This window comes from Penicillium samsonianum, assembly GCF_028829775.1.
Source record: "Penicillium samsonianum strain IBT 33392 chromosome Unknown utg000007l_segment0_segment0, whole genome shotgun sequence".
NCBI lineage: Eukaryota > Fungi > Ascomycota > Eurotiomycetes > Eurotiales > Aspergillaceae > Penicillium > Penicillium samsonianum.
Window position 1 is genome coordinate 2,963,518 of NW_026643265.1, and position 22,131 is coordinate 2,985,648.

A 22,131-nucleotide genomic window follows, 5' to 3' on the forward strand; every position below is an offset into this window, starting at 1 on the left:
GGTGTGGTCCTGCACAAACGGGCAAGGGTAGGTGCATATTTGGACAATACATGTATTTCTTATCAACAAAACTGCTACGGGTGTCGACTCACTGATGTGGTAGAAGCACAATTACCTAGTACTATTGAGTACTGTATGTACATTCTGTGCAGACAATGCATTAGATTTGGAAATATCTTTCTTCCAATTCATAAAGTAGCTCACTATGGAACCCCCTATTCGTCCTTATACTTTAGAATACTATATAAAGTATACTATAATACTAAACTATCCCTTAGAAAGGAAGAAGCTATAATATATACTATGTAGTAGGATATAACTAGCGACTATAACTATGGGCGGGGGAGTCACCGCCCGTAGCACGCCCAACACAGCACTCCTGCCCAGGTGCATATTAAATCATGACGTAAACCAAGATGAGACTACTCTACTGCTTCATGTCTCGATGTGTAAACTGGTGACGCTCCTAGGAAACTTACAATCGTATGCCAATCGCCGAGGAACGCACATATCATCAAATTGTCCCATAAAATGCCCCCTGTTATCAAAAACGTAGCCATTGCCGGAGTTAGTTGATCTTCCTGACTTCTCCATCACTAAGCTGACTATCCACAGGCTACCAGCACTACCGGCGCACCCATCTTTAACGCCCTCATCGCTACCAACATTTTTCATTTGACCGTCCTGACCCGCAAGGGCTCTAAACACATATTTCCAAATGGGGTTGCTGTCAAGCACGTCGACTATTCATCCGTGCCTGAACTCACGGAAGCTCTTAAGGGCCAAGATGCACTTATCAATACCACAAACATTGTCGAAAGCATCCCCCAGATCAATCTCATTGATGCAGCTGTCGCGGCCGGTGTCTATCGCTATCTGCCCTCCGAATACGGGCTGAACAACAACAAGCCAGAGATCGGGGAGTTGCCCATCTTCAAGGCTGCCTCGGAAGGTTTAAAGCACATGCGAGAGAAGTGCGCCGCCTCTGGTGGTGCCACGACGTATACGGACGTACACAACGGCGGCCTCCTGGACTGGGGTTTCGAGACGGGATTCACGGGCATCCTTCTACACCAGCGTGTCATAACACTGTATGACGAAGGCTGCAACGAGATCGCCTACACGACCCGTGAATGGCTCGGCAAGGCCATTGTCCGTGTGCTAACGCATCCTGAAGAGACGGCCAATAGACCGGTATACATTGCAAACACGTACGCGAACCAGAAGAAGTTATTTGCCTTATCACAGGAAGTGGTGGGTGACCAAGGCTGGACTGTCAAGCATCTGAATACGGACGTAATGTTCGCAGAGTCGATGACGAAGCTCAAATCAGGCGACATCGGAATGGAAAGCCTCCTAGACTTTATCCATGTTGCGGACAATAATCCCAAGTACGAAACAAGGTGGGAGAAGGATGACAACGAGTTGCTTAGTATCCCCAGGTTCTCCGATGAGGATATCAGGGCCGTCATAAAACGGCTGGTTTAGTAATGGATCACCTAAACTAAACCATTAATTTTAAATGAAATTATCTTAACCAAAACGCCATTGATTCCATTAAACTAAGCAATTCACCTACTAACTCTATTCCAGACGTTCCCCCAGCCTGGGGGAAGATTTTAAGGCGATTTGATTGGCTAAGAGTGGGTCAAAAAAGTACGCTAGAGACCTAGGGGAAGATAAATATATAAAATCTACTATAGTAGATGCGTGAAGAAGAAGGAAGCTATCTACAGTATCTGGGACTAGAAGACTAGGAGCAAACAGTGAGGTCATGTGTCCTCAAACAAATCCCCTATGTATTTGGATACGATATATGTATGACCATTTTACGTGGGATTCGGTCACTCTTCTTTTACTTAGCGAACTTTGGGATATTGTTACTCCACTGCTTCATATATGTACGTACAACTTTACCATCAGTGGAGAATATCCCGCTTTTACTAACATTAGTCCGGTAAGACGACCAATAGCATAACCCTGTACGGAGTAAGTCTGCCCTGAATGTATCACTAAAATGTTAGTTGTGTAGATCTATCTTGAAGTAAGGTCTATGTTGTACAACATACATCGCACTCGGCTTATCTCGGAGACGCTCGTAGTACTAGCGTAGTAGATCGAGCCTATAATGCTTGTCAGCTTTGGAATAATACGCCTCATACCATTAGACCTTACGCTGTATGGGCGAGGCCCAAGGATTCCAAGCATTTTGTCGTCTCACCCAGCGTGCCTGCCATGTAGTGGGTGGAACATCATGCGAGTCCGGCTGTTATGTCGCAGGTAAGAGATCTGGCGAGAAAGATTTGAGAGCCAAGGTCAGGGGAAAATGTGACAATTTTGGCGCTGACGAACCCACCTATTCGAAAATAGAACTACTGTCAAGTGAAAAGATCGCAAAGTCGAATCTCGGCCGTTCTAAATAAATGTGATTTAACTTGACTTAGCATATTTATCATGCAATATATACTTCTTACTTCTACGAGCGAGCATTGGTCCAAATCGAGACTTTTCTAATGGAGATGAGGTATTTATTCTCCGCTAGGGTCGACCTATATGCCGCAAACGATGAGAGATTACCACTCGACATGGTTCCCGATGGTATTTGTGCGGAAACACGAATTCTTTTCTTCGTTCACGGCATGCAACTTACACAATTCCCTTAAATCAATATGGAAGCCCATGAATAGATTGACCTAACCCTGGCCATAGTTCGTCAAAGACTCCTCAAAACCATTCTGCCGATTTACAACTCTAGTTTGGAGTTGACTCGACTTGTGGATCCCTCTGAATGGCGATCCCAGTCAGTCTCTTCCGGAACAACTTCCTTTCTGGAACCTTGGATAGTTTGTCTTCACTGACTGAAAGAGCGAGATATCCTGTACTGCGCTTTTCACGAGTTGCGAGATCATGTTCGACTTAAGGCGTAGGTAATAAGGATAAGTGAGAATAGGAGGTATAAGGATAATAGAAGGGAAGACGAACTAGCTTATAAGCGCTTAACTAGACTAGGTGAAAAGAGAGGGGACTTGGATTTAGCTAAAAGGGAGCTATTTTCGGCGTCAATTCCACAGGTCCTCATATTCTTGTTATAAACACTTTTTTAAAACATCAGAAAACACCAGCATAAACTCAAATCCAAATATCTGACATACAAATGAAAATTCCCTGGTGTATACTTAAAGAGCTTGCACCGAGATACGTCTCTGAGAACCACTACCACCCAGCCCAGCACTGCTAGACTCACGCAGATGGTTGTGGTGAGTCTGACCATCCTCCTCCATATCCTCAACATCAATACTAAACCGTCTAGGCTTCGACCAAACACCGAATTGCGCACCGCCATTCGCCTCACCAACACTCTTAATCTGCTCAGACTGCAAACCGAAACGATCTGACACCGACTGGAACAGGTCCGCATGCGCAGACGCCCGTCTCGAAGTCTGGCCTGTTCCCAGACGAGCAAGGGCACGGCGCAGCAGCTCCATATGCTGCGACGCGGTATCAGCAGCATTGTCATGGCCCTTTGCCTCGGAGTCGCCGAGCAGGTCGTACAGGATTCCTTCGTGCAGAGTCGCTGCAGACTGGTGGTTCTCCGATGCTGTGAACAGGGCCGAGAGAAGCTTGGTCATGTCCAGTGTGACCGGGTCGCAGCTGCCCCACACCTGGCGCAGGTTGTAGCAGATGTCGCGGCAGAGCTGGATGGCGGAATCGACGTTGCCGCGGCAGAAGCGGGTTTCCACTAGTCGTCGTCCGATCCAGACGACTACGTCTGGTGTCCAGGTGCGCTGGACGATTCGGGAGGTCCAGAGTTGGCTGAGGATTGTTTCTAGCTCGTCGAACATCTCGTACTGGCCCAGAAGGGTGATGACGTCGTTGAGGTGGTTGAAGGGTAGGTCGACCATATCTATGCCCATGGATTTCGACGCTGCCATGATCTCTTGCAGGAGTAGCTTGGACTTGATCGACATGGCTTGGTAGGTCTTTTCGTCGGTGCACTTGGTTGCCTTGTGGCCGCTCAGGTACAGGCAGAGCTGGGTGGCGGTGTTGATGCTCTCCTGGTTGTTGAGACCGTCGGTCAGATGCAGGAAGGAGTGCAAAACGCCTGTCAGGATGGTGGCTTCCTGGAAGCGGGAAGAGTTGCACAGGTCACGAACGAGGTTGGTGGTCATTGTGAGGATGTTCATGTTGTAGTTTTCTCGGTGAACCTCACGCAGACAGATCTGGTAGAACTGCTGCACGATTTCCTTGTCGGCGACGTTGGTGGCGGACAAGTTGGAGCAGAAGTAGTCGTACAGCTTGTCCTTGGTGTCGTTGGCAGCGCGAACTCGCTTCTGACCAATCTGGAGACTGTAGAGCTTGTGACCAGAGATCAGAGTGGGAACGAAGTCATGGCCAGAGAGGCTCTTGGAGAAGGCCTGGGAAGACCTCATCTCACGAGCCATCTCGGTCATGATCTGGTCGGAGCTGGCACGTCTGCTGAAGACTTCCTCGAAGGCAGCGACAAATACTGCGTCGTGACGCTCGCTCAACTCCACCGTGGAAGATTCGGAGCTGTACACCACGCGATGGCGGAGTTCGTCGAGGAGATTGTTGCCACCTTCGATGAAACCGCACTCAAGGTAGATACTTGCGATCCGGCGGGCCCAGTCACCCATTGTGTCTGGATCAGCGTCGGCATGCAACACATCGGTATAGTAGGCGTGGAGAATGGCGTTGCCCTGCTGAACAGAAGTAGGAGTTCCTTGCCGCGAATGGGCAAGGGCAAGTTCACGGAGCCACGAGAGAGTCGTGGTGGAGAAGTAGCCCTGGTTCTTCTTGGCCAGCTGGAACTCTTCAGTGTAGAGGGAACGGGCTTCAACGGTCGAATCATGCTTGCGCACAAACAGCTGTGCCAACTTGTGCTTGAGGGTGATAGGCAGCGGTGCAGTCATCTGGTCCAGGCCCTTTGACGACTGAGAAGGAGCCACCCAGTCGCTGGTTGCCAGAGGCAGCTTGTACAGCGCGATGGCTTGGTCAACGTGTGAATCGCTGGACTCACATAGTTCGGCAAAGAGTAAGGTAGCATTGAGCGTCTTCTCGCTTGTTGCACCGTGCACGTGGCGACAAGTCTTGACATACTCAGAGGCAACCCGGTACCGCTCAGAGAAGTCGGAGCTCTTGTGGGTAGTCAGAATAGACATGTAGCCCAGGTAAGTCTTCTCCAGCATCCGGTCCACCAGTGCATTATCATAGCTCTCTACCTTGTTGTCTTCAACAACCAGGGTCGGCCAGAGAGATCGGTAAACCTCCAAAGCAGAATCCCACTTCATCTCCTTCTCGTAGAGGTTGATGAGGGCAATTGCAGCGTCCATGCCCTCTGGGGCAGTTCCATTCTGATCGGAAGTAGCCTTGAAGATGCGCTGGTAGATGCTCTTAGCTTCACCAGTCTTCTCCAGACGAGTTGCCAAAGCAGCCTCGAGATACATATTATCGATAGTATGCTCATGCTTCTCTCCGAGACGGGCGGCCAAGAAGTCGCTCATGGTATGGAGCAAATTCAGCGCCTTGGTGAACTGGTAGGTAGTCTCGTGGAACTCGACGACGGCCTTGGCAACGGCCATCACCGACGGCACAGGGACTCCGGCAGAGGAGATCAAAGAACCGAAGGCATTCTCATAAACGGTTGTAGCCTGTTCCAGATGCAGCCTGCGGAAGTGGCAGTAGGCCAACACCAAAGCCAGGTCTGCCGCAGGAGGTGCCAGCGCGGGCGTGAATTTCTGGTGAGATTTAGACTGTTCGACGGTGGGCCAGATATGTTGCAGAACCCCCATCGAGCATTCACTGGCTTGGATCCAATCTCCCTCACGCACGTAGATACTGGCAAGGTTGTGGCATAGGATCAAGGTGGTGACAGTCATATTTTCGGAACTGGCCGAGATAACGTCCAGCAGCTCAATCAGCAGCTTGCGGTCCCGAGAAGACAGAGAGGATGCATCCTGGATAGAGACTGCATTTGCCATGCTCTGGGCAATTGAGAGCGCCAGAGCGGTTGACGCGTCCGAGTACTCTTGGTGAGTCTCCTTGTAGTAGCGCCACATGAGAATTGACAAAGAGCGATCGAGATTGTACATAAGCATTTCCCGAGTCTCAGCGCGGAGAAGGTGCACGCGCTGCATCATCTCCTCGGAGTGAATACCAGTAACCTCGAGATCTGCAACCAGTTCACGGATGATGACCTCAGCGTCATCATTTCGGCCCTGACGGCGGAGGAACTGATAGTACACAAGAGCCACATTAGACTTCTTGTCCATCATATCAACCGAGTCAATATCGCGCGAGTTGAGACCAGCCCACAGGCTTGACAGAACTGCCTGGGCATGAGCCAAATCTTTCTGATCCTCGTACATCTTGGCCATGTACAGAGTGTAGGAGATTCGGCGCTCGTCGGTTACCTCCATGGTGCGCACCATATTGTCATACTTGGTTCTGGCAATATCGCGGCTCATCTCATCGTTTCCAGTTGTCGAGAAATGACTGGTCAAGAAGTCGGCAGTCTCGGATGACTGGCGCGAATTAGTACCGTATTTCTGAAGAACTTGCTGGTAGAAGTGCTTCGAGATGAACAACGCGGATTGATTGTCGTTGCGAGACTTGTACATGCTAACGATCATTCCAAGGTACTTGAGGCGTTGGTTAAACTCCACCCCGGTGATCTCGGAGTCGGTCAAGATCAAGTACTTCATGATGTCTTCCTGCTGAGAGGTGATCGTGCCTCGTTCGGAGAATGACTGTACCATCATCTCGGAGCATGACAGGGTAATCGGGTGTGACTGGCCGAGAAGCTCCTGGCTTAGCTTCCACGCTTCGTAGCAGGTCTCATCGGCGTGGCTGGCATGCGCCAACTTGGACACGCGTGCGCTGAGGAGCAAGCTTTCTAACAGAGCGATGGATTTCTCGCCGAGGACCAATCGGCGAATGTCACTTGCAAGCCTGTAGAGCTCCACGACACTAGACCGAGTGAACTGGGACTCGCGACAAGTCAACTCGAGGCGCGCAAAGAGAACGGTGGCAGGCATGAGCTTCTTGAAGCTTGAATTGAATTGGAACTCTCCATCATCGGTGACAAGGGGCGAGGAGAGAAGATGCGACAGCCAGTAGCGTGCGGTGTACTCCAAGACGACATATTTGTCGAAAATATGGTTGCGCTCCTCAATGCCCAACCTATCCATGGAAACATCAACATCCTCTTGCACGTCCAACTGCACACAGGAAAGGCACCTAATGAGCAAGTCGTAGTGTGCATCCTTGATACTGAGCTGGGACTGTCCACCGGGTGGTTTGGTCTGTTTGATCATTTGGTCGCGAATGCAGGTGTGAGAGAAAGAGACCACACCATCTCGGGTCATGACCAGCGGGCTCAGAGCATTCAAGATGTCGTAGCTACTAGTGGGTTGATTGGAGGAGTAGCTGGGGCCCTTGGGGTCCACATTGAGCAAATGCTCAATCTCCTCGACCAGCAGGGGTCTCTCGGCTGCTGCGAGCCAGGAAACAACATTAATAGCACCCTGCTGGCTGAAGTCGAGGGTCTTTGAGTGGTAGTCGATAAGTTCTGACATCGACTGCGGCAGGCTCTGAATGGACGCAACAGCTTGGCTCAAGGTCTTTTGCTGTCTAGCGTATGCAACTGCCATTTCAGCCCAACTGAAAGAGCCTTGAGAGCGGGCTACAATAGCAGACACAGCTGCTTGAAGCTGGTTGCCCTTGTGGGTGTCAAAGTTGGCTCTAGATGCAAGCATCTTGTTGACATACGCTGCGAGGTTGGTCTTGGTCTGGGAGCTCTGCAGGGTAAACTGCTGAACGCCTTTGGAACTGACCTTCGAGCTCAGGGGTCGGGTGAAAGCGATCATCTTAGATCCAGCATTCTGTTCGGAGAGGGTCTCACAGAAGCGATCAAGACAGGCAATGGCATTGGTATGACCACCCCTGATCTGTTCGATGCCGTCAACCACAAACATGTACTGGATGTTCGCAGAGAGACCAGCACGAATACCCCTCCAAAGGCTTGTTTCAACTGCGTCATCTCCAGCGCCATCAATCGCTCCTTGGGCTGCCCTGGCGACTTCAACCAGGATAGCCTCCTGGGTCTTCTTGTCACTGACAGAATGATCCAGCATCTGGTGAAGGACACCCTTCAGGATTCGCAGGGGTAAAGTAGCGACCGGAATATCAGCACCTTTACTGGATTAGCTCGCAAATCAACGAAAGATATAAACAGGAAAACTTACGAATGGTGTATGGAATAACATTCCAGCTATCGTGTTCAGCCGACTCCTGTAGTCTTTCGACAGCCCATTGGGCCAGTGCACTCTTTCCGGAGCCAGGGCCACCAGAAATCAGCATAACAGGGGAGCTGCCGACACTGAAATCGTAGAGGGTGTTGTTGAACCACTCAAACGATCCTTCAGCAAGCGAGTGACCGCGAGAGTCGAGGATAAACTGGAGAGGGCGATCCTGCACTCCCAGGAATTGACGCAAACTACCCAGTTCAGGCGAGGAGTAAATCAGGGAGCTGTCCTCGACGAGCTCCGCAGTGTGAGCATCGACAACGCAATTCCAGTGGGTAGAAAAGCGCTTGGCGTAGGTCACAAAAGCGGCATCAACATTGCGTCCGATAACTTGATCGGACTCCTTGCTCTTGAATCCCTCGACACAGCTCATGGCCGTGCTACTGACCATCTCAAGCAAATCTGCGAAGACCGCAGCAACATATGGCTGGAGTTCAGGAGAGGATTTGTACGCGGTCTCATACTGCAGAAGCAAGTATATACCCACGGCGACCCGGCCATATCGGCCAAAGACGCTCTCGAAGACATCCGTGTTGTCCATATCAGACTATACAGCTAGTTAGTATCTGTGTCCAAAAATGTTCACCAACCACCTTAACTCACCTCCAAAAGGAGGATAGAGAATCCCCAGATGAGCGATGCCGCCTCATGGGCAGCAGGCGCGAAGACTCCGACGGACTCCCGAAGAGCATCTACTGCATACGCCAGTCTGGACGCCCATCTGAGGCTGCAGTCGAGTCTGCTACCATCATGAGGCATCCAGCGGAGACGTTCAGCTGCAACGGCATTGAAGAAAGCATCCACGATAGGGCTGCGCTTGCTGATCTGACTGGAAGACAGGCCCAGCTGAGTCTTGCACTTCTGGGACACGGCCTGGATCTTCTCTTGGAGGATAGTGAGCTTGTAGCCACTGCTACTCGGCTCTCTGATAATGCGCTTCGAGGTCACCCCATCTTCGGCGCTGCTCTTGGTACCGGAGCTAGGCTGGGTGGTTCCATTGTTGAAGCCGGGATTGCTAGAGGTACCATAGGCACCACCCTGTCGGGTTCCTTCTCCGCCAACAATGCTTCCTTGGTTGACTCCGCTGTTGTCGTTGCCGGATAAGTCATAGTTACCCTCTTGGTGAAGTCCCAGAACTCCTCCGCCGGCGTTACCTGCTTTGTTCGATCCAGTGGCGCCGGTATTGAAGATGGCGGTGTTTGTCTGGCCCGTGGTGGTAGAACGTAGACCACTTGTTTGGTTGGATCCAGTGGCGGTAGAATCGCCTGTGCTTGTCGGGGTCTTGGGAGTGAAGCCTTGATCGGACACCGCACGGGCATAAGTATAACCCCCCTTGTTCGTCGGGTTTGAGGCGGCCACCCCTTGTCCACCTGCGCGGCCCTGTTCTCCCACGGTGGATGCAACCTGACTCTTCTGGCTAGTGGGGGGCAGATCTTGGACTCTGGTTGCGCTCGTCCCAGAGACGGTATGCCTCTTGCTCTGTTTTAGGGTGGTAGAGGTCTGGTTGGTGGCTCCTTTACTCATACCATAGCCACCGGCGGCCGCAGCAGTGGCGGCCGCAGCTTCGCTTATCCCTGCTTTCTGGGAAGGCTGAGAGCCCTGCTTGTCAAGCTGCTTTCTGTCGATATGGTATTTTCCAAGGTCTTCGCTGGCAGCTTTCTTGGACAGGTCTTTGCTGGTGGTCTCATCGCTGAAGACGTCCGGGCTGATCATTTCATAGTCATGGAGCTCTTTTTCAATGGATTCCTTGCTATAGTCACCTCCAGCGCCAGCTTTTCCAGTCTTTTCTTGGTTTGGGCTGGCCTTGTCGCCGCTTCCTGCTCCCGCAAAGGAAACCTGAGGAGAGTTATCGGTCGTTTCTTGGGTGGGTATTCCTTTGCTTCTGGTTCCTCTCTGAACGAGTGTTTCTCTACCACTCGGATTGTGGTAGTTCTTTTCCTGGAAAGTGCCCGGCATGGTGATGGGGCCCTTGCGGATGTCGTAATTGGGTTCAAGCTCTCCGGCCGCGACACTGCCTCTGTGGTCATATTGTTCAGAGCCAGTATATTCCTTTGTATTGGTGCTGTCTTGCTGTATTTGGCCAGCTTCTCGCTTCTCATTGCCAATATCTCGTTGCTCCACCTTCGCTTCGCCAGTAGAGGCGGTGGAGGTGCCGGTGTTGTCTTGGCCAATCCCTCCTTTGCTGATTTGCGTCCCAGTCTCTTGAACATTCTCCTTGTTAAGTTCTTCTTTGTTCATTCCAGCAGCGCTGCTCGATGCTCCGCCGACAGCACCCAGGCCGGTCGATTCTTTAGTGGTTTGACCTTGGGTGCTAGCTTCTTTGGCACTGTTGGAATTGCCTTGGCTGGCTTCATCGCGGGTGGATGAGCTTCTATCGACGACCTCATTGGCCTTGTCTCCCTGGCTGGTCGATTCTTTGTTGGTTTGACCTTTGGTCACGATGTCTTTGGCGCCATTGTAATTGCCTTGGTTGACTTCATCGCGGATGGATGAGCTCTTTTCGAGGATTCCCTTGGCCTTGGCGAACATGTTGATGGGTGGTAGATTGATGCGTAGTAAATTGGTGCGTAAATTTATTAACTATAGGTGGATCGTAAAGATAAAAATTAATCAAATAATGTCATTCAGTCGTGTTTGTTCAGTTTTCAAAAATAGTAGATAGAATACAAGAAAAGGGAACCGAGCCAGAATTGGGGCCTTGGGGAGACCTAAATAATATTATCAACCACCCTTCTCCTCATTGCATCACCGATATTAAATCATGGAATTATTTCGGTAATGTCCGCGCGACGTTCATATCCAGCAGTGGGTTCCAAGGGCAAGTGAGGGCATGGGGGAACAGCCTGCTCGGTATTCAGCTTAACCAATCCAAGAAAACAATGGGGAGTTCGATGTCATGGCACAGCATAATATCAGAAGTCGATGATGCTCAACCAGAGGGAAGGAGCGGGATAGGTGGATCTTCCAGAAGCTCGTGTCCACTCCAGGTTTTCACGCTTTGTATCCAATGTTCTTTTGTTCTCCAGGTAAGATGACGGATTATGATAGCATGCAAACTTTCATTCTTCTGCAATTCCTTGTCCAACGAACATGTAGACCTGTTCTTGGATTGTGCCTTGTAGTACCAACCGGTCAAGGACTTGGAATTGAGTTGAATCGATGTCATTGTAATGTGTGGGGTAGAGACAAGGAGTTTTGGACAATTGGCTCCAGTTGAACTCAATAGCCCCTAAGCCATTCATTTCTCCACTGACTGACGATTAGACATGTCTGGATATCTGCTTGTTGTGTCCCATATTTATCTCAAGTGGATGTGGAGGTCAGGATTGAAGTCGGCGACTGGCCAATATCACCTTAGTCATCTTACGCTACCCCGATAACCTTAAATTAAGTCGTCGATCCGTGGGCGTCTCGGCTTTGGAAGGTTCAATCATTTTGCCAAACATGTTCGGAGTCCTCATTTCCGGTTGATCCGGCATTGAGTTGGTGAGGTCATGCCTCTTTGTTTATGGGTGATCATTACGCTAAACGACCGCGGGAACATCCGCCATTTATGTCATGACGTCGAGCTCCCACCTGGGTAGTTATGCAAAACCAGGCTGTCCAGAAGATCTCTAGCTTCTCGGTCTAAACGAGGCTGTCCTTGTCATTGCGAGGCGCTATCATATGACTACCAACATAGTAACGTGTGAGATCATGAAGCTATTTGTGTTCATGCGTGTCTTACAGAAGATAAACGCTTCCAATATTACACACTATACTTTTATAGTATCCAGGGATGGGCCGAAGTGCCTTTATTTGGTTCTTCCTAGAAAATTCAAATAATCTCCCTGCCCTTTTCTGGTTTCTGGGTATTTCTTTCCTTTTTTCCATCATTTTCAACATTTGCTCGATTGCAATTCCTTCTAGCGGACATTGCTCTATTTAACATAGCAGACTCTACGCGCATCACATGTTATACATGGAAAAGACGTTTCATAGGAATTGGTCTCTTCGCCGCAAGTATTTTGCGATTTGCAGTCAGCTATCTAGAATACAAGAAAGGGGAAAGAAAGACACCAAAGAAGGACATCCAAAAAAGACGGTGTAGTATGTAGCATTATCATAAATATAACGTCTCTAATATCATCTTGAGACAAATTATTGAAATCCCACGTCAAAGATAAGAGGCCGACTATTCTTGTAGGTAGTATAAAAGTGATATGTTCTGAATCCTTGTGCTCCATCCTTCAACGTTCTCTTGAATCAAGCTAAAGCGGAAAGGCTTGCCAATTTCTATCAGCCCCCGCACTTTTCATGACGTGGGGCCCCGTGGTGCGACACAAAAGTTGAAAGGGCAAGGTGAGGACTTGGACTATATACTAATGAGCTCTGACACGTGGGCCAAACATCATATACATAGATAGAAGTTCGGAGCATACTTCGATGTACCGCTGGGGGGTTTGTATTACATTCTTGTCGTTGGGATACCAACAGAACAAACCGCAGAGGGGTCGAGTCCCACCATGGAAGGGTCCGTCTGATACATTCTACAACTCCAATATCAGGCCTGGAGAGGCGGACATCTGAGTAAGAAGAGCAAGTTCGAAGTATGCCCATAGGCACTGTCTCGAGTAGAGATAACCCGAAAAGCATGGAAAAAGAGGTAGAGTCCATTTCTGGATCGGAAATGCAATTCATGAAACAGCCTATGAAATGAGTCGAAAAGTGACTCTGAAGTCTAGCCTGCGAGGACTGCCCGTAGACAGCTCACATCCAGCCACAGCTTTCCATCCTCAGACCGCCATGGGTATTCATCCATTTCCGCGAATCAACCTCCAAAAAAACCCATCCGTTGCCAGCAAAAAAAAAATTCAAGTGAAGACGAAGAAGCGTGATATCATCCGTACAAGTACCAGCCGTATCTGGTGTGCTTTCGTTCGTTTGGGCCGTGGTCGTGCCGTGGTTATGCGAAGATTTTCATCGTAGAACTCGACTAGCCGATCGCGGCTCAGGTGGTTGTTTTAACGACTTGAATAATCTATTGGCCGGGGTTGGGGTTCATCTGCATTTCGCGACTGGTCAGCCTTTCTGTCCTTCACTCTCGGTATTCGTGGTGTGTGGTCGTGGATATTTCGCGGAATGTGCGTTGTGCTGGGTTGTGCGTTGTGGGTGTGAGTCATTCGATATGTACCTTGCGCTTGCCACCGGTCATGGTAACGTTGACGAAACGGCGAGTGTAAAGAATACGCTTGTAGGCGCGACCCTTGGGGTTCTTCTTCTTCTCCTGGGGCTCGACCTGGATGCAAAATTGTCGTTAAAAAGACTGGTCGGATGGATGGCCACTGCGATCGTGTATCAAGTGGCGTTGGCTGGAAATCGAAGAGAACTCACCTTAGGAGTGGCAGCCTTGACCTTACCGGCACGGGCGAGAGAGCCGTGAACCTTACCCATGTTGGATTATTGACGTTGATGAAACGGGAGATGGAAGTGGTTTGGTGATGAAGCGATTCTTGAATCTCGATTGGGAGTGCAAAATTGGGAGTGCGACCTGTGTGGGGCGGCTTAGCGAGTGCTTTCGGTCCGGATTAACTCAGCCCGTGTGGGGTCATGTGATGTGAGGGTAAGTTGGTGAGGTAAGCCGGGGTTAAGGGGTCTTGGCAATGGTTTCTCCGAGGTAGATGGGTGTGACGATAGAACTTACCGAGTGTTATGGTAGTGGGAATTGATGGTTGAATGAAAGGGAAGAAACTCAAGGGGAGGGAGCGAGCAGCTGTTACACATTTATATTCCCAACTACGTATGTAGAGCTGACGCAGCTCTTACTGCCCTAGGACCTTCCCAAGGTTCGCCATAGCAAACAGCCTTATGACTCAAACTCGGGGTCTCGTTTTGGTATCGCGAGTAATGTACAAGTTTCTCTCCAGCGCTATGCAATATTAGGTATTCCAAAATTCCATGGATGCAAGACATCCAGCCCACCTTTTGGCATACACTTAGGTCCCCTTCGATTTCTCCTTGGCAGCAGCCTCTTCTCGTTCCCTCTTTCTTGCCAGATACCGCTCTTTGGCGCTGGACACATCTGTCTCAGTCTTGCGACTGCGACTCTTTTCGGCGATCTCCTTTTGCTTTGCAGCCTCAGCCTCCTCTTCTTGTCGTGCACGCTCCTCGTATTGGCTTGCGACCATGTCGGTCTGTCGAGCCCGCTGGGCACCACGACCACCCTGGTAACCAGCACCTGGTCGTCCAGCAGTAGGCCGTGAAGCCCCTGCTTTGGCGGCAGATGGTTGAGCTTTCGGTTTCGGTGCCACATTCAGTCCTGCAGACAACAGCTGGCGCTTGTCGACAACTTGGCCCTCATCATTCACGACAACACGGGCTCCATGAGAATTGAGATCCTGCGCTTTCTGGGCATCCGTATCCTCTTTATCCTCCGTCTCCTCGATGATCTCGCCAGCTTTGACGCGGCGGGCAGTTTCTTCCGCAGCCTTGATGACCTCTTCGTGCCGTGCTTCTCCTCGCGACAGAACGTCCCGGTAGAATCCAATCATTCCAGTGCCACCACTTTTTTTGCGCCGTTCTTCCTCTTCCTTTTCACGTCGTGCTTCCTCTTCCTCTGCCTTCCGCAGTTCCACTTGCTGTGCCTTGTAGGCAGAGGTGACAAATTTCTCCTTGTCATCAAACTCCTCACCTTCTGCTTCACGCTCCCTAGCTAGCTGGCGATCCTTAGCTCGCAGTTGATCCCGTTTCCGGATCTCCGCACTCTGTAGCAAGTTCTGCATGTACTTGGGTGTTTCGCTCTTGGTTTCCACTGACGCCTTGGCGGGTTTGGCATGCAGACTGTCGTATACTTCATCATATGAGTAGATCAATGGGTCGAGTTCTTCGGCTGCCTTTGCCTGCACGTTGCTGCTATGCATTGACGCGAGATTGGTGTATTTCTGGGCAGGGGCGGTTGGCTTGTTCGACTTCGCCTGGTTCAATCCAAGGTTCATTGCGCCTTGTTGTTCTTTTTCTCTTTCTTCGTCTTCATCCTCATCGTCTGCAAATAGCGAGTTCTTGCTGAGCGGTTTGGCTGTTGGTTTGGGACCGTTCCCGAATTGGATTTTGCGTTTCAGCGGTGGCCCTGCGCTTGGCGGGGGTTTCTTTTTCGTAGCTGGCTCCTCTAGCCCTCCAATCGTTGAGACTTCAATTGTGCCATCGCCAGTTTGCTGGTCATCATCTTCGGAGTCGTCGTCGAAAATGTTCTTTCTTTTCTGCCCGAGAGCATTCCCCGGTTTCGTCGCCGCGAGACTTTTGTTCGGAAGGTTCAATCCATAAGGGAGATTTGTCGGCATATTGGAACTCAGGTTTCCAAGCAGTTCCAGAGTTTTGTGTACTCGGGTTAATGGAAACGACACTGGTGTGTTTAGCAGGAGGTGCTTGTCGAGGTCAAAAGTTGCGACAACGAGGGACCGCGATAAAGCCGTGGCTGGTTATCAGTCGATCACGTGCTGGTGGCTTTTGCGGGGAGATCGGAGCATTTGAAGTATACCAAACATAAGGTAATGTCGGTTTGGTCATTAAGAGCTCCAAATATATTTATTGGATGTTCATATGATATGTATGTTTTGGGCTGATTGTATTGCCAAGCTCAAGGATGTCATCAATACTGTTAGCAAATTCATCAATTCTAGGTTTCTGATGGAAGATATATAATGGCTGAGAATCGGTTTCGGACAAGATATCACACCCAAAAATCACTTGAAGACAGTGTGAATCAATTTGAACTAGTTCAAAAAGCTAGAAATCCACGTTTTTACACAATATCTTTCAATTTCAAGTTGACCATATCAAAGTTGTATACATCATCTTCACCTGGGCAAGCTCAGTTCTTATCGGACACGTGATGGCGGCCGCTAGTAAAGCTGCAATCCCCAGCTCCTCGGCGGTCCTTGGGTCCATCTCAACCCTGAATAATCCCAATCTGCTCAAAATGTCCTACTACTTCACCATTCTATCACCCACCGACACACCTTTGTTCAACATCGCCTTTGGCACATCAAAGGGGGTGGTGATGGCATTGCCCGCTTCCGCTACCCGGAGACAGCGCAGTACATGAACCAGTTCATCATCCACTCAAGTCTGGACATATTGGAAGAAGCGCAATGGACTAATGGCGGAATGTGAGTATAATAAGTTATTCCACATCTCAAACAGCCTGTAAACTGGCTTGAATCCCTGACCTTGAATCCCTGAAAGCCATATGAACACAAGAAACCCCTAAATCCCAACAACACACGCTTTATACCCCACATCAAGCCTCCAATCCCAAAGCTAAAATTGTCACAAAAGGTACCTGAAGCATATCGACACCTACCCACCGGCAGCAGCCTACATCACGGCCTTCCTTACGCCAAGTGGCGCGCGCTTTCTCCTCCTCCACCAACCCCCGAATCTCCCCTCTTCAACCAGCACAAGCAGCGGCCTTGGTTCCTCCTCACTGCTAGGCACAGCAGGATCCACCACACGCGCCTCGTCCAGTTCCATAGCCGCAAACCCGACTTCTCCGCAGACTGAAGAGGCCGTGCGCCAGTTCATGAACGAGGTATACGAGAGCTATGTCAAAACGGCGATGAGCCCGTTCTATAAGCAGGGAATGGAGATCAAGAGTCCTGTTTTCAGAACGCGGGTAACTGCTGCAGGGAAAAAGTGGCTGTAGTTTGGCTGTCTCTTGGTATTTTTAGTTCATGAGCGTGGCGTTTCTAGGGCATGTATTCCTTGGGGGTTGATTATTTCTCTGTATCTATTGCATTGTTTTGACTTGCTCTGCATAATGGAGAAACAAGTTTACAAGTCAATGACGGGTCGATAATCTAGTGTGTAGTGTAATACAAACAAAAATGAGCCTATTATTTATGATTCAACACAACAAATTGAACTAGAAGTGCAAATGACTACCTAGGTATTGTTCTGCGCCTAAAGTGGTTGGCAGAAATGACACTATCTGGGATCAACGAAGTCCCTGGCCCGCTAAAACCCCAAAAAAGAAGAGGTTCGAAAAAGACAAGTAAGGAGTATGCGCACTGCAGTATCTCAACAGAAAAGAGATAACCCCAGTCCCAAACGCCGGGGAAATTCCTTCCAATCCCAGTGTCCAAAGCCAACCCGCTAAAACAAATAGTACATACTTAGACGGTCATCTGAGGAGCCAGCTTCTTCATGGTGACGCTTTTGAAATTATCGACAGCATGAATCACGTCTTCCAACTTGGCAACAGTGCCAAAGATTCCGCCTTCCATTTTAATCGATTCCATCGTGCTCAGATGCAGCGAGGGCTCGGCGGCTGCAGTGCCGTCATCCAAGACGACACAGTCAAAGCCACGGTCGTTAGCTTCGCGCATGGTCGTCGACACGCAGACGTCGGTAGTCACACCCGCAATGACGAGGTTTTTCACTCCTTTGTTGCGAAGGAGGAGCTCGAAATCGGTGTGTGCAAAGGCACCTCGGCCGGGCTTGTCGATGACCGGTTCACCGGGGAGAGGATACAATTCGTCAACAGTGTCATGGCCCAGTTCGCCACGGATAAGCAGGCGGCCCATGGGACCGGGGGAACCAATACCCAAGCCGGATGCGTTGTTACGGGACCGGTATGCCTCACGACTTGAGAGAGTAGATAGATCGGGTCGGTGTCCTGATACAAATCAGTAAAAACATATTGGGAGCCAAGCACGGAACACTAAGTACCCTCGCGAGTGTGGTAGACCGGGAAGCCCCCAGAGCGGAAAGCATGAAGCAATCTTTGCAGGCGGGGAATCAAAGCCTGCGCGCCGGAAATATCATAGCCCTGATATCCCATGTATCCTTCGGGCAAACAGACTAGGAGAAAATCAGCCAGATGATCCACTGATAGTGGTAATAGTCTTAAATACTCACAGTCCTTTTGCATGTCAATTATCACAAGCGCAGTGGTGTATGGAGTGAATGAAGCATCATGGGGCCAATCATATGGAATGGCTGGCAGCTGGCCCTTGCGGACCTTGTGGTGAGGCACCTGTCGCGGCTTCTCGATAATAGGACCATGGTTGTGAGTCGCATTTAGCACCGTCAGGGTCCAGATACCCGGAGAGCCGGCTGCGACTAGCATGAAAGGACAATCCATCAACCGCGAGGTTCTGCGGCGCTTGCGCGTTTCCTCAGTCAGGCCGTTTCGTGGCCGATAGTGGCCGCCACGGTCACAACGCAGCCACACCTTGGCAGTGCGGCCAGGTTTCTTCTCTGTGGGCGTGCTTGATGACTTAACAACCACATTGTAGCCATGTTCCTTGCCATGGTCCTGGACTGCGGCGAGAAGAGATGCTCTGTAGACATAAGTTGTTGATATTGGCCCTACTAAGCAAGGGGCGATGGGATGGGAACTTACTTGTCAGGGTATGTCCCCTCCGGAGGGGGGACCAATTGCATTGCCAGTTCAGGAATGTCTTGAAGGTCGCTAGGCGCATCGTCAAGGTTGAGATCGGTTGAGTCTGCCATGGTGATAGATCGGGTTGGGCCTTGGCCTCAGTGGAGGGGATCTATCTAAGGGACAGAAACTGTAAGCTCAGATGTCATATCATCATCCCACGTTTAGCTAATGCGCCTCGACACTGGGGTAGACAGATGAAGCTTGCGAATAATCGGGGGTAAACAAGTGCGTGGAAGCAAACAGGATGATCAGCGATCTTAAGAACAGCGTGCGTGGGCATAACATCTAGAGAAGTGTCTGGAGGCAACAAACCCATGTTCTTAGAGCCTAGAAGCTCACAGAGGGTTCTAGAGCAAATATTGAAAGGTAGACAAAGCTACTTACCTCTCCGACTTGATTGCCCTAGAGACCTAAAAAGACTGGAGACTGGGGACTGCTGAGTCCAGATCACGAGCTGAGGTCGATCATGATCACTTCCAGCTCCAATGAGGCTTAGCTCCGCAATGGTGCCTGAAGATGCCTGGGGCAGAAAGTCTCTGCCTTAACGCGCCAAAAGAGCGGTGGGTGGCTGAGCCCAGATCTGCCAAATGAGGACTAGCGCATATACCGGCCCCCCTGACGACCGAAACAACAACATCGGTTTCTCCCAGCCCGATCTAATCTAACCCGCTTTTCGACACGAGGCGGGTCGAAGGTAACCCAGCTTTGCACATCTTAGCTCGCCGCATCCCTCGATCTTCTCTTCCTCTTTCTGTGAAGGGACACATTACCAGGTACCGAAATCAATCCCTTGCGTCACCGCCTCGGCGAGGGGCTCTTATCACAACGCACGGTTGTTGACATCGGGCCACCACACAACATATGAGTCTTTGAGAGGGGCTGGTGTGATCTGCAGGGCAAGACAGCCTGGTGTACAGTCTCTACTGACTTTCGCCAATTTTGGACGACACCCGTCGTCCAGACATCTTCTTTGCGACCGGTCCTCTGGGTGCCCAACGCGAGAAGATGCCGGCCGTCGATGAGTCACCTTCCGAACGGAAGCATACGAGCAGTTCTTACAGAGATGAACTGGCTCATTACAAAGCCCAGTATGAGCAACTTGAGGCGGAGCTTGCGGACTTTCAGTCCTCCAGCCGGGAGCTGGAGACTGAGATGGAGAAGGACATTGAAGCTTCTGAAAAGCGTGAACGGCAACTGAGGGAAAAGCTCGACACGATGCGATATGAAGTCGACGAGTGGAAGGTAAGGGATCATGCTCATTGCTCACAATTGTGCGGGCGCTAACATTGCGCTCGTAGACCAAATACAAGCAGTCGAAAACAGAAGGCAACTCTGTGCAGAACAACCTGCAGAAAGAAATCACCACACTGCGAGACGCGAACCGCACTTTGCAGCTCAAGCTTCGAGATATTGAAGTTGCCAACGATGACTACGAGCGCCAAGCCCGGAACACCACCTCGTCCCTGGAGGACATGGAGTCCAAATACAACATCGGCATTGAGCGTGGAGTCTTGCTAGAGGAGGAAATGAGAAATGGGGAGCAGGAGCGGGAGCAGCTACGCATTGATAACCAACGCCTCCGAGACGAGCTGTCAGATCTGAAGATTGAGACCGAGATCATCCAAGAGAAGCTTCGAAATTCCGAAGGACATGGGTTGCGCCGCCGCAAGCCTACTCCTTTGTACCATCGCAGCCCGGCAACTCCACAGAGTTTGGAGATCTTTGACCGTTCGCCTGGCACCGCTACATCTTCCCCAGTATTTGCCACGCCCCCGGCTAAATCATCCCTTGCATCGTCGACCGCTACCCCACCTTCGCCCCCTATCTCCGAGTCGTCTGTGAATATGCGCAAGTCGATCAATCCCCATGCAAACTCCACGCCTACATTCCCTCGACAGAGAGCCGCTGGCGCAGATCCAGTGAACTCTAGAACCCTTCACGCTCGGACTCAACCGCGCGCCACTCATTCACGAACCCCGTCTCTCGCTTACAGCAATGGCGCATATAGCACCGGCAATGGCAATGGAAATGGCAATGGTCGGTCCACTCCCTCTATGTCGATCTCGTCTCGCAACAGTTTGACAAGAATGAACACCTCGCGCCCACCGGGGCTTCCCAAGTCTGGATCCCTCTTCCAGATCCGTGGTCTTATTGGTAAGATGCAAAAGCTCGAAGAGCGCGTCCAATCAGCCAAATCCCGACTTCCCGCCCCATCTGACACTTCCTCCCGCGGATCCCCTCGTTCTGGGTCCGTGATCAGCGACACCCCGATCGTCCCCTCGTCGATCACTGTGCGCAGGAATTCTCGCAAGCGGCTGAGTAATAGTAGCCTTGGTTCCTCAGCGCGGGATAGTGAAAGCACTCCATCTTACCCCCCACAAGGTCGTCAGTCATTTGGACGGACAGGCGAGAGTCGCCCGAGCAGCCGAACTAGTTTTTCTAGCCGCAGCTCCTTCAGCCAGAGCGTGCACTCGGGTGTCCCCGTAACTGCTCGGCCCGAAAGTCGTTCGAGTCGTCCCGGGGCCAAAACGCCAATGGGTCACTACTCGACAAACCCTATGACAGAGGGCCGACGGCCTCGGTCATCTCTCAGCAACCATGCCGGCCAACTCCCTAACATCGCTGGCATGTCTCTCATCGATGAGGACCAAGACATTGCTACGCCAACAACCTCCCGCATCTCCCAGGAGATTCAACGCCCATCCGTGAACACCACCCCCACCCCCATAGTGAAGAAGCGAACCATCAGCGGCATCCCGGCTCCCCGAAGCTTCAAGACCAGCATCGGACCTGGTAGCATGCCGCCGCCAAACAGGAAGACCCAAGTCAGCGACCTGGGGGAGACCTTTTAATTCGTGTTTTCGACTTCAGTATTTATGGAATTTGAATTGGTGTTTAGTGAACGGGTGGTTTGTGTGCTAAGGTTTTCAACGTTTGTTTTACATACTTCCAAGATTGACTTTGATCCACTGCATTCTACAAGAGGAGTGGGGGGCCTTCCCGACAGACCGCTCTGGTCATATCCCTTCCTGTACAGTTTTTGCATGTTGACTCGTCACGGACCAGCCAGGCCTGGTTCAATTGTGTGCAATGTGGCCCCCGGTGGATTCTGGGGACGTCCTAAGCTGTGTCTCAGCGATTGTCTTTTCATTCAAGATCCAATAATACCCATGATGTTATGCTCCAAATTATAGCATTGTACAATATAGGTTGACCGTCCATTTTGGCGTAGTTGCGTTGTGTTGCAGATCCATGGGGAGAATGGGTTGAGTTGGGATATGGTGGCCACGCATGTGATTGGTCTACGAGCACTTTTCTGTACGCAATTCCAAGGTTGGCACTAACTAAGGCTGATCGTGTTGAATCATGCAGGTTGGCCGGATT

The 22,131-nt window shown here is 50.6% G+C and overlaps 7 protein-coding genes across 7 annotated transcripts; 3 read left to right on the forward strand and 4 right to left on the reverse strand.

Moving 5' to 3' along the window:
• Nucleotides 1–531: 531 nt before the first annotated feature.
• Nucleotides 532–1,488, forward strand: N7471_012001 (aromatic alcohol reductase; the record flags this gene model as incomplete). The annotated part of the gene is made up of 2 exons (XM_057284720.1): nt 532–567; nt 616–1,488. 2 exons carry the CDS (start codon nt 532–534, stop codon nt 1,486–1,488), a joined length of 909 nt encoding a protein of 302 aa, XP_057130986.1.
• Nucleotides 1,489–3,176: 1,688 nt separating this feature from the next.
• N7471_012002 (uncharacterized protein) lies at nt 3,177–10,853 on the reverse strand (the record flags this gene model as incomplete). The annotated part of the gene is made up of 3 exons (XM_057284721.1): nt 3,177–8,212; nt 8,265–8,871; nt 8,928–10,853. 3 exons carry the CDS (start codon nt 10,851–10,853, stop codon nt 3,177–3,179), a joined length of 7,569 nt encoding a protein of 2,522 aa, XP_057130987.1.
• A 1,806-nt stretch (nt 10,854–12,659) lies between these two features.
• Nucleotides 12,660–13,860, reverse strand: N7471_012003 (40S ribosomal protein eS30). The gene is made up of 3 exons (XM_057284722.1): nt 13,698–13,860; nt 13,498–13,602; nt 12,660–13,368 (listed from the first exon to the last, which is right to left on the reverse strand). Exons 1-3 carry the CDS (start codon nt 13,755–13,757, stop codon nt 13,345–13,347), a joined length of 189 nt encoding a protein of 62 aa, XP_057130988.1. The 5' UTR covers nt 13,758–13,860; the 3' UTR covers nt 12,660–13,344.
• A 439-nt stretch (nt 13,861–14,299) lies between these two features.
• N7471_012004 (splicing regulator NSRP1-like domain-containing protein) lies at nt 14,300–15,640 on the reverse strand (the record flags this gene model as incomplete). Its single annotated transcript, XM_057284723.1, has 1 exon — nt 14,300–15,640. One exon carries the CDS (start codon nt 15,638–15,640, stop codon nt 14,300–14,302), a length of 1,341 nt encoding a protein of 446 aa, XP_057130989.1.
• A 551-nt stretch (nt 15,641–16,191) lies between these two features.
• Nucleotides 16,192–17,004, forward strand: N7471_012005 (TRAPP subunit TRS20; the record flags this gene model as incomplete). The annotated part of the gene is made up of 3 exons (XM_057284724.1): nt 16,192–16,353; nt 16,398–16,468; nt 16,638–17,004. 3 exons carry the CDS (start codon nt 16,192–16,194, stop codon nt 17,002–17,004), a joined length of 600 nt encoding a protein of 199 aa, XP_057130990.1.
• Nucleotides 17,005–17,473: 469 nt separating this feature from the next.
• Nucleotides 17,474–18,815, reverse strand: N7471_012006 (cysteine hydrolase family protein; the record flags this gene model as incomplete). The annotated part of the gene is made up of 4 exons (XM_057284725.1): nt 17,474–17,976; nt 18,030–18,161; nt 18,219–18,643; nt 18,706–18,815. 4 exons carry the CDS (start codon nt 18,813–18,815, stop codon nt 17,474–17,476), a joined length of 1,170 nt encoding a protein of 389 aa, XP_057130991.1.
• A 156-nt stretch (nt 18,816–18,971) lies between these two features.
• Nucleotides 18,972–21,599, forward strand: nde1 (nuclear distribution protein NudE; the record flags this gene model as incomplete). Its single annotated transcript, XM_057284726.1, has 2 exons — nt 18,972–19,989; nt 20,046–21,599. The coding sequence occupies exons 1-2, from the start codon at nt 19,753–19,755 to the stop codon at nt 21,597–21,599; spliced, it is 1,791 nt and encodes a 596-aa protein (XP_057130992.1). The 5' UTR covers nt 18,972–19,752.
• Between the last annotated feature and the right edge of the window lie 532 nt (nt 21,600–22,131).